This window comes from Mastomys coucha, unplaced genomic scaffold (genome assembly GCF_008632895.1).
Source record: "Mastomys coucha isolate ucsf_1 unplaced genomic scaffold, UCSF_Mcou_1 pScaffold15, whole genome shotgun sequence".
Lineage (NCBI taxonomy): Eukaryota > Metazoa > Chordata > Mammalia > Rodentia > Muridae > Mastomys > Mastomys coucha.
Window position 1 is genome coordinate 154,007,675 of NW_022196897.1, and position 10,860 is coordinate 154,018,534.

General features: G+C 50.9%; 1 protein-coding gene and 1 non-coding gene across 2 annotated transcripts in view; both read left to right on the forward strand.

Annotated features, from left to right (window-relative positions):
* The window catches only part of Ptpn1 (protein tyrosine phosphatase non-receptor type 1), a 49,941-nt gene that overhangs the window by 33,588 nt on the left and 5,493 nt on the right, over positions 1–10,860 (forward strand). The window contains exons 3-5 of the mRNA XM_031372835.1: positions 902–1,002; positions 3,797–3,895; positions 8,628–8,765. Coding sequence (XP_031228695.1) covers positions 902–1,002; positions 3,797–3,895; positions 8,628–8,765 — 338 coding nt within the window. The remainder of the gene's footprint in view (positions 1–901; positions 1,003–3,796; positions 3,896–8,627; positions 8,766–10,860) is intronic.
* LOC116092817 lies at positions 4,013–4,116 on the forward strand. The gene has a single exon (XR_004119512.1). It is a non-coding gene; the product is annotated as a small nucleolar RNA U13 (small nucleolar RNA).

Sequence of the window (10,860 nt, forward strand, 5' to 3'; positions counted from 1 at the left end):
CCAGTGCTATAGCAGAGAGAACAGCTGTGCTCCCCAGTGCTATAGCAGAGAGAACAACCGTGCTCCCCCATGACAGCTGGGGGTGGGGAAAGAGTGATGGCCCTTGGGAGCCACCGCTCTTGTCACAAAGTAGTAAGTGAAACAGAAACAAAACCCACTGCTCTGTCAGGAGCTATGGCAGAGCCTTCCTGCTGACTCTGTCCTTTGAGTTACATCTATGTACTTCTACTGTGTGAGAGGGTTTTTACTTCATTAAACTGCACCCCCCCACACCGGCCCCTTTGACACAGGGTCTCACCATGCACCTCTGGCTGTCCTGGAACCTGCCATGTAGTCCAGGCTGGCCTTGTTTAGAGAGATCCACCTGGCTCTGCCTCCCAAGTGCCAGGACTAAAGGCCCGTGCCACTGCACCCAGTTTAAATCCCTTAAATGTTACTGATCATAACATCTAAGAGATTTTGAGTCGCTTCGTTGCACATGTATGCTGCTGTGCATTAGGCAGATGCTCTGCCATGCAGAGATCTGGGCAAGGAGCCTCACTGTTAGCCACACCTGAGCCCCTCCCTATGTCATAGGATGGGAACCTGTGTTAGGCCTTCAGGAAGTGGATCCTTTGTTGTTCTCCTGTGATCTGTGGACCAGGGAGGGTAATAGTTGTCACCGAGAGGACCAAGGACCCGCCCTCCCCAGGAGGTATGGTCTGGGGTTGATGCTCTTGCTATAGAATGTGGTGTTTCTGTGTTCAGGGCTGACCTGAGAGTCAGTCACTCCACAGGTGACTAGTGTCACCCTAACAGTGAGGCCCCAGCACTGTGCATGTCCATGGGTCACCCTCTCTCTGCTTTCCTTAGAATGTCGGTCTTGGGCCTCATGGTTAACCCAGCTCTGCATTTCTTTCAGTTGACCACAGTCGGATCAAGTTGCACCATGAAGATAATGACTATATCAATGCCAGCTTGATAAAAATGGAAGAAGCGCAGAGGAGCTATATTCTCACCCAGGTAACAGCCTGTCTAAACTAGTTTTTCATGTCACCTGAAGAGCTTGAGAGCTGTAATATTCACATCGTATAAGATCGTCATGTCCGTTAGAAGTTCAGGCTTCTCATCAATCAAAACAGCAGCAAGGAAGGAAGCACCATGCCTCAGACTCTGAGCACAGCACTGCGAGGGACACACTGGGCTGCCACGGGCTTTTGATGGGTCCACGGAGGCACGAGCCTCAGCATTGAATGCTGCTGGCAGCGACTAAGAAGGCAAGCTAGCCCTCAGTTGGCTAGGCACCTCTGTCCCAAGGGCTACTCGGGGTTCCTCTGGGCCTCATTAGAGGATGTGACGTCACTTAAAACCCCCACAGCTCTGGGCTTCCTTCTGAGAAAGTGTGATACGTCCTGTAACACACTCCACAGTGCGTGACCAGAAGGCTGTGGGTGTCTGGGAAGAGGATAAAAGCTTATTTTCAGTAATGTTCTGGTCTTAGCCTATGGTCTGCAAGGGGGTTTCCATGGGCCTGTGTTGTTTTCCTGGTCTCCCTTTGGTATCCTATATCACATGGCTTGGGCTATAGAGAGTTTGAGCATGATGGTTCTGCCTACCTTTGGAAACCAAGCCCTAATGAGGCCAGAGGCTTGGATCCGGCACTCATCCATCACAGGCAGCCTTTCTCCCTTTTGTCCTAAGCCAGTTTGCATGAAGCAGCCAGAAGCCTCCAGTCAGTGCGTGCAGTATCAGCAGCTGTTTGTGATCCTGTGGGTACAGGGCCAACCTCCCTAGGTCTCAGCCAGGGTCTTCCCAGTACCTCTATGTTTGCTTGGGCAGCTGCAGAGATTCCTCAGGAAGGCGGGGCCTCCTGCTGAGAAGCTGAGGTACCTTGAGAATCTGTGTAGATGGGCTGGAGAGATGACTCAGCCGTTAAAGGCTAGGCTCACAACCAAAAATATAAGAGAATCTGTGTAGAGAAGCATCCTTGGCTTGGTATGGCTGTTGTCCCATTGTAGGGTATGTGATGCCAAATGAGTCAGATGAGCATCTAGCATTTTCACTGAGGAGCTGGGCTTGGAGCTTGGTGACGAGCACTTGCCTGTCATGCAGGGTTCTAGGTCCAGTCCCCAGGATTTCAAACAAAAACAGTGCTAACAACAAAAAAAGAAGCATTCATTAGACCCAGGTATGATGATCCCCACACTTGAGATCTGAGGCAGGAGAATTGCCACATGATTGAAGCCAGTAGTTTGGGATACCTACTGAATTCCACAGTTAAAGTTAGACTCTGTTTAGAGAAATAGAGAAACTCAAGCATTACTCTACCCATGACCTGACCCTGGGCCCTGGCCATTTTGTGAGACCTGTGATACTCTGCTGTGTAAGGCCGTACCACGAGCATTCATCAGTGGCTTCTACATCTGTGCTCCAGATAAAAATCAAAACAATCTGATCCCAAAGGAGTGTTTCTGACAGGGAGACCCAAACTATTCCAAGCCACAAATCAAGAACTCTTCCATTTCGTTCAGCATTGTTCGTTATAGAAACCACATTGTAGCCTCATCTTGTACAGGTTGAAGGCTGGGAAGAGCAGAGGCTTAGGGCTGCCCTTCACCCCATCACAAGGCACAGCCGAGGCCTGGAAGCCGCTGTGAGCTGGCTGGTGCTTGGGAGCACAGATGTGACTAGTGACTTGCAGAAGGCAGAGAGCTTGGATCCTTGTATAGTGCAGAAGATGAAGGACCCAGGTGGCCATCAGGTACCCTGGCATCCAGCTGCACAAGCTAGCTCTGTTACCCGAGGGACAGTCACCTATGTGGTGCTTCTGTCAGAGCCCTTGCCTCACACTTGCAGACAGGAGTGCTCGGGGAAGAATGAGAAGATGCCAAGTGCTGGCATGGAGAAGGGAGTGTGCCGAGACCTAAGGGCAATGGCCTGGATGGAAGTTGGGGAGAATGGAGACTTCTAGAAGAAGTTCCGACCCAGAATGTGACCAGCACTGCTGTGGATGCTCTCCTATAGTATGTCATGTGGCTCACAGCTAAAGCAGATGCCCAGCACTGACAGTCATCCATCAACACCCACTATCACTAGGTGGGTTCGCTGCTCCGCAGGCACCGGTGATGCCCAGGTCTTATGAGCCCCTTGGCTACCTCTGAGACCATTGATGGGCCACATCTCTCACACATTTCTTGGTCCATACTTAAAGTCACCAGTACTGGTAAGAACAGAGGCTTACTCTGTACTGGGTGCTTGCTCCATTCTTGGAGCTATGCTGAGTCCTTTACAGACAGCACCACTGTTATGCAGCTTGAGAATGGGTGCTGTATTAACCAAGTGGGCTATGTGGAAAAGAAGGCTTAGAGAGGTGGAGTGACTTGCCTGAATTTAGAAGGTGACAGATTTTAAAAGCAGGGTCTAGAACTGCCAGAGCACAGTGGTAGCCCTGCCCTGTGCTACCTCTCACCCACATGGAAGTTGTGTCCTGGACTCACTTGCTCATAGACAAGAAGCCCAGTAGAGCCCCTCAGCCATCGGGTCAGATCCAGAGACGGCCTGCACGGAGCTGCGGAAGTGATCCTTCAACACATGATGGGATGTGGGACTAGGTGACTGACCATGGGGCATGCAGCCTGGTGGCTGCTCTACCTACACCTGCGAACATTGTCACTGACTGACTGTGTGGTGTGCTTGCAGGTCCCTATACCTGTGAACATTGTCACTGACTGACTGTGTGGTGTGCTTGCGTGTCCAGTATTGTACAATGTTTATCTTGTGGGTTTGTACAGTGTGTATCTATCTTGTGTGTTTGCAGGGCCCTTTACCAAACACATGTGGTCACTTCTGGGAGATGGTGTGGGAGCAGAAGAGCAGGGGCGTGGTCATGCTCAACCGCATCATGGAGAAAGGCTCGGTAAGTTGAAGCCACAGGCCCTTGCTGCTGCCGTCTACATACACACATTCTTAAAGCTCCAGTTTCTGCTGCCTAACTCTTTTACATGACACAATGTTTTTAAAAAGTTAAGCATTGATCCTTTCTGGTTCATAAAGGGTGATGATTGGGTGTTCACACCATTGCGTGATATGTGCCATCCATAAACCTTGTTACGACATAGACACATTACCCGTCTGATGTGGAAAAAAAAGTTAAACATTACATAAATACACATGTATTACAGACAAAACTAGGGAGAGGTGCAGCAGGCCCCAGGCCCTGCGGAGCCTAACGCAGGAGCCTGACGGACGCAGGAGCCTGATGGACGCAGGAGCCTGACGCGGCAGGCACTCTACCTTGCTGCCTGTGCTCTCTTGGTACTGCCTGTGTTTGTAGACCTGGGTAAAGAGTTGTTTCTAAAAGCAACATTTAGTGTATCTTCACCAAGCCCACCTTTGGCTGGTCAGACTGTGCCTCTTGATGGCAGAGGTAGTTCTGCAGAGCTGTGGGAGACGGGGGTGAGATGACTTCTGTACTTGTGACACTGTGAGTTCTTGCAACTTAAAACCCAGCCCCTCAGGCTCTGTCCCTTCAGCCACCCTTGCCCCTCAGCTGTTTTCAGCCCCTCTGTCCAGGGTGGCCTGTGTCACTTGGGTCTTCCCACAGCCTCACCTCTAAGGGTAGTCATCGATATGGCCTGAGACCTATTACCTGGACTTGTCTCTCACTCCCCAAACTATATCCTAGATGGGCCTCCTTCTGTTTCTCACCCTGTCTTTTGGGCCAGAGGTCTGAGTCATGGTGACACTGTCTCAGATGCAGGCTTCCTGTCCCTCTCCTCCTATCTCTGTGGCGAACACTAAAGACTGGCTCTCGGTGTTGCCCACAATCAGCATGGGGCAGAGCCGACAGCCTCTTTCTTCCCTCTGGACTTGGTTGGCATTTATAGACTCCCCAGCTCCAGAGGTTGAAGCCCCTGGAAAAGGTCAGCTGAGGATCGTTGGGAGCAACCGCAGCCATAGCCAGGGGCGGAGAACAGGATGTTTCTTGCTCGGCTGGCCAGGTGTAGATGCTATGCTGTCCGTTGCTCAGCTTGGTCAGCTGCCTGCCCTGGCTTCTCATGCTCTCAAGAGCATCCATCAATTCCAGAGACAGTGGCCAGTCACACACAAGGCTGAGAACCAGGACAGAGTGAGGACAAGGTATGACCAGCAAGCTGTGCCCACCCACAGAGCACATGGTCCCCGTCACTCCTGGTAGTTTCCTTGAGGCTGCTTGATAGCATATTGTTGCCTGAGTTCCACTTTCCACTTCTGTAGAAGATGGTGGTAACAGATACAAGGCTACAGGTATGGTCAGTTGACAAAACAAGAGAGTAGAATTTTAAATCAACCTATTACTAAGAAATCATCAGGGGTTGGAGAGATGGCTCAGCAGTTAAGAACACTGACTACTCTTCCAGAGGTCCCGAGTTCAAATCCCAGCAACCATGTGGTATCTCACAACCATCTGTAATAAGATTTGATGCCCTCTTCTGGTGTGTCTGAAGATAGGGCACTCATGTATATTAAATAAACAAACAAGAAATCATCAAATATGAGCATTAGAGAGATAACTCAGAGGCTAAGAGTATTGACTGCTCTTGCAAAGAATCTAGGTTCCATTCCCACATGGAGGCTCAGAACCACCATAATTCATGTTCCAAGGGATCCAACAACCTCTCCGACCTCAGTGGACACCAGGCATGCACATGGTATACAGATATATGTGCAGACAAAAGCACCCATACTGTGCCTGTGTGTAAGGGTGTACATGCATGTGTATAGACTTAAATGTGTAAGTGTTGCCAGGTCCTGATGGCCCTTTGTAGTCAGCACAGTTTGGATTGGCAAGTGTTGTCACACTAGAAGGAATAGTGTCTGGTCTGTTGTTGCGTGACTACCACCGGGTTTGGCTTTTGTCACCTGGGCTGATCCTAAATAGATCCACTATGACCACCCTCCTGAGGATTCCTGTGTTAGCCATTGGGAGCTCAGCTGGCGGGCTGGCTACTGTTGCCCACGGCAGCATGGCAGTGGCCCTTTGGAAGGAACTGTTCTTCTCCACTCAGGGCCCTTGGAACACTGCTGTCCGTGGGATGCACGTCAGAGTCCTTGGGTGTGGGCAGGGTACAGGATGGGAGTCGCTGCTTTGCTCACCTAGTTTCAATGGTCCTCAGCCCAGCAGAGCTGGCTTGCAGAGGCCCTGGGCGGCATGTGCGCTCACCCTTCTTCCTCTCAGGCATGTAGGTGCTTACCACCTGCCTTTGGTACATGGTGTTTTCTATGTGCAATGGTAGGAGTGTTGTTTATACCGTGGGAGAGATCTAGATTAATATAGTTTGCATTCCAGAATGCAGCCTGTGTCTCTCCTAAAACCCCATGAGAGTCAGAGTTGGGAGTCAGCCTTTTGGTGACCCAGAGTCCTTATTCTGGAACCTTCTCTCTTGTTGGTACTAACCATCCTTTGGGGAGATGAAAACAAGCCACCTGTCTAAGAGAAGGAGCACTGGTTGTCACGGGGTCAGACTGCCTGGTTCTTTGTTTTGGAAGGACTTGTGTAAGCATCAGGCTTCATGGTTGAAATGACTATTAAACTCAGGATGCCAGCACACTGGCATTGTCACCTTCCTGTCTGGAGCTGGCCAATGGGCCTTAGTGTCAATCCCGGCGAGGACCTGCTCATATTCCAGTAAGAGTCAGACTTCCGCTCAAGGCTGTGTGTGGGTGCCATCAGCTAACTGGAAGTACGCATTATGTGCTCTCTTGTTTGTTTTGTGTTTAAAGCAGAAATTTTTACGGGAAATGACAGAGCCAAGCATGGTCCTATAGACATCTAATTAAATGTTGTTTGATGGGCATTTGGCTGTATGCCAGAATGCCTCTGAAATTGTAGATTTTGCCTAGGTTAGAGATCTGTCAGGCTTGATCTGGGCTTCTGCTGTGGGAGTGAAGGTCAGAGCCTGTCTACCCTGCCCATTCCCTCTTCTGTACTGACAGCCCTTTGGCATTCCCCCTGCTCATGGTGAATGTCCACCCTGGTACTGTAGCCTGCGGTCTGACCCATTCAAGCCTCTCCATGCACAGTTCGGTGGCACCTTGCCTCTGCATTCTGATGTCTGATCTGTACTCATGATGACAGACTGGTCCTAGTCGGGGAGCCCATCTCTGGCAGCTCGTCCTCCACTGGGGCAGGGAGGGGGGAAGGGGAGGCCTGGATTGAGCAGGCCAAGACCTTGAGGTAGCTCTTGACCAAGCCCACTTAGCTTCTGCCAGGATTAGAAGGTTCCTGCTGCGTGGGCAGTGGAAGGCCCTTGCTTCCTTCGCTGCTTTCTCTGTCTTTTGTTTTTTGTTTTTTGTGTTTTTGGTTTTGGTTTTGGTTTTGTTTTGTTTTTTGGGGTTTTTTTTTGGTTTTTTTGTTTTTATGGTTTTTTGAGACAGTGTTTCTCTGTGTAGCCCTGGCAGTCCTGGAACTCACTCTGTAGACCAGGCTGGCCTCGAACTCAGAAATCTGCCTGCCTCTGCCTCCCAAGTGCTGGGATTAAAGGCATGCGCTGCCACTACACCTGGCCATGCTTTCTCTGTCTTTTGTGTTGGTTTTGTGGAGAGCCGCTCTGGAGCCCAGAAGAGTGAGAGCAACAGCCTTTGCAGTCCTGTCTTCAGCCTCAGTCCCTCCTAGCCCCTCATGAGGTGACATCTCAGGTCCCCAGTTGCCACAGCTCCACTGTGCTCTGGCCATCCTTGCCCTGTCTTCTGCTTTTCCTTGAGACACTGTCCTGTCAGGCATCAAATGTTCTCTCCAGAGAGCTTGACCTCTTTCTTTGCTTGGTTAGCATGAGCTTCCCCCTTCTCTGAATCCCCAGGTCGTATGTCTTCTCAGTGCCTTCCTCTGTTCTCCCTCTCCGCCCACCCCAGAGGGTGGGAGCATCCCCCCAGTAGACTGGGCCAGCCCTGGTACAGATCAGGCATGTGAATTCTGTGTGTTCTGTACCAGAGAGTAGCTTCCTTCACTTCCTTGGGAGGATCAAGGTCTCTGAGGTCTCTGCCTGGGCGCCCTGTCAGTCCCGCCTTGGAGACCCAGAACCGCTGTCTGCAGCAGGAATGGCTGAATACCTGAACTTAGATCACAAGGTCTAGGTGACTAAATTCCAGCCTGATCTTTTTCCCTAAATCCAACCCAGATCTTTTGGTTCGTCAAAAGCTTTAATGAGCATTTGAATCCAGATCATCAAATGGTATATGATATTAGCAAAATAGAACATCAGGAGTACTTTTCTGAACTGAACCAAATCAGAATGGGCGAGTGAGCTGCACCTGCATGTTGTCTTCATGGCCTCGGCCTGACAAGGCTCCGGCCTCCCACTGTTGCCTGTGGGTCTCCTCAGGGGGCTCTGGGCATACTGAGATCCTACTGAAGGCGTCTGTGAAGGGCACTGCTTCTGTGTGCTGTGGTTTTTACCTCACAGCAAGGACCAGAGCCCACTGTAACACGTGGCTGGGTGAGAAGTGTGAGCCCTGCCCCAAAGCTACAGGGTCAGGGTTCCAGCCAGCTCTAGTTTTCCTAGGGTGAGAGCTGTACTGATGGGAGGTTGTCAGAAAGCTAGAAGACAGCCTTGCAAGCTTCCTGTCTCATGTAGCAGTGCTCAGAGTAACCAGTGCTGCTCCTCCCCCAGCTAAAATGTGCCCAGTATTGGCCACAGAAAGAAGAAAAGGAGATGGTCTTTGACGACACAAATTTGAAGTTGACACTAATCTGTGAAGATGTCAAGTCATATTACACAGTACGACAGTTGGAGTTGGAAAACCTGGCTGTAAGTATGGTGTGGCTGCGGAGACCGTGGCTTGCTTCTCATCTAATCCTTATTGCCAACTTCGGCTGGGTTGTTCCTGGGAATTAGGAGTCATGTGCACAGCATGGCTTCATCCCATGCTGAGCAGAACTGGCTGCTGTAGGAGCCAGTGCCCGGGCACCCGTGAAGGGCAGGTTATATGCACTTCCTACAGCTCTCACCCTTGACACTGCTTAACACAGTTCCAAGGGAAAAGTCCCTTTCTTTCCTGAGAGTGGTTTGCTCTGCCTGTGGGACTTGGTAGCTGAAGTGGTACCTGCAAGAGAAATGACAGAGAGCTTGTACCTTCCTCTTTATCTGGACTGCTGCAAGAAGGAGGGCTCCCTTCACTACCCAGGTGTCCTGCAGCTGAGAATTTGTAAGTCAGGCCTTGGGTCGACTTGCTGTGGGTCAGCCATCTTGTCTGCTGCTTACTGCACTAGGTGAAGGAGGATCAGTGGGAGCTGCCCATGGCACAGAGCTGTGACTAAGGTCATATGAGTCTCGGGCATGGTAGAAGCCACTGTTGGCCCACTCTGCCTGCTGCTGGGATTGGGCCAAGGGACAGCTCCCCGTGTCTTTGCTTATTCTTCTTTCAGACCAGGGCTTACAATGGCTCTGGGATGTCGTGGGCAAGAGGTCAGGAGGTGTGTGGGATCCTGGGAGCAGAGGGAGCTAGGGTAATGGCTCTGCTACTGGAGTGAGGCTCTCTAGGCCATAGGGAAGTGTTGGAATCTGCTGCAGGGGGACAGTCACATATCCTTGGACCTCCCTATGGCTCCCCCCTTGTAATGAACTAATTCTAGAATTTAGCTCAGGTTGCTGGAAGCATGGGGGGGAGGCCCTGGCAGGGCCTCCTAGAGGAGCCTGAAGCATGGAATGAGCTCACTGAAGCTCTGGATTCACACCGTGACTGGTGTGGCTGGAGTGTGGTCGACCCTACTGAGGCTTTCCAGTATTTGCCAGCCTGGCTTTAAAAGTGATGTCAGATAACCTCTGGAAAATGTCTGCTTATTGGGGGAGACAATTCAGAGCGGACTGGAGGCTTGATGTCTGTTTCATGGCAGAGCGAGAACAGGAGAGCTTAGTTTATCTGGGGTTGGGCCTTCTGGAGGGTGGTTGTATTAAGTTAGGGTCGCACTCATAGCCCAGGCTGGCTTCACATTTACAGTCCATCAGCCTCTGCCTCCAAAGTGCTGGGATTATAGACACAAGGCCAGTTTAAGCTTTCAACTTGAGCACCTTCCTGGGCCCTAGAACAGAGTCCTTGTGGAGGGATGGGAGGCAGGAGGAATGTGGTAGGAGAACCCCCATGCTCTTTAGGGCTTAAAATAAGACTCTTGCATATTTTATTCTAAACCAGTTTTTAAAGTATATTTGGGGCACCTCCCGCCTTGCACTCAGTACAAATAGTGTTTGGTTTTGCAGCGAGGTAGGCAGAGCTTCTGCAGGGTCTCACGTAGCCACACTGAAGGGGGTGGCCATGGCTTTGATGTGTCTATGTCCCGCAGCAGGGACCTCCTGTACTTTGCAGAAAGATAGCAACTTGCTGTCAGCAAGTCAAGCCTTAGGCGCCTGTACCCCAGTCTTTGCCTGGCCCAGGCTGCTGACCCTCTCTGCAGCCTGGAGCCCTGACCTCTGAGGTCTGCAGTGGCCTCCTTTAATAATACTGGATCATGGAGCTGGCCAGATAGTTCATATATGAAGGTGTTTGCCAGTAGCCTGCAAGTTACCGTCTGATAACTCAACACATGGTACCCCTCACCCTAGTGAATATTTTTTAAAATATCAGACCTTCTAAGGAAGAGCAGAGCAGAGACCACCAGAGGCTATTCTTTTTGCTCAGCTCCAGGGCACTGTGGGACAGCTATGGAAATGGGCGTGGTCCTTGAGGTGAGTGATTGTGTGGGAAACTCACAGCAGTCTGGCCTCTGGAGTCACAGCTGATACTGATGTATGACAGCCACCCTATTGGCAGTCCTGTCTTTAGAGAGTTTTCTTGAAAAATAACACTTGTCTGACCCGTCCCAGTGTTCTCCCTGATCCACCCAGATCTGGTGCCTGCTCCCCCCCCCCC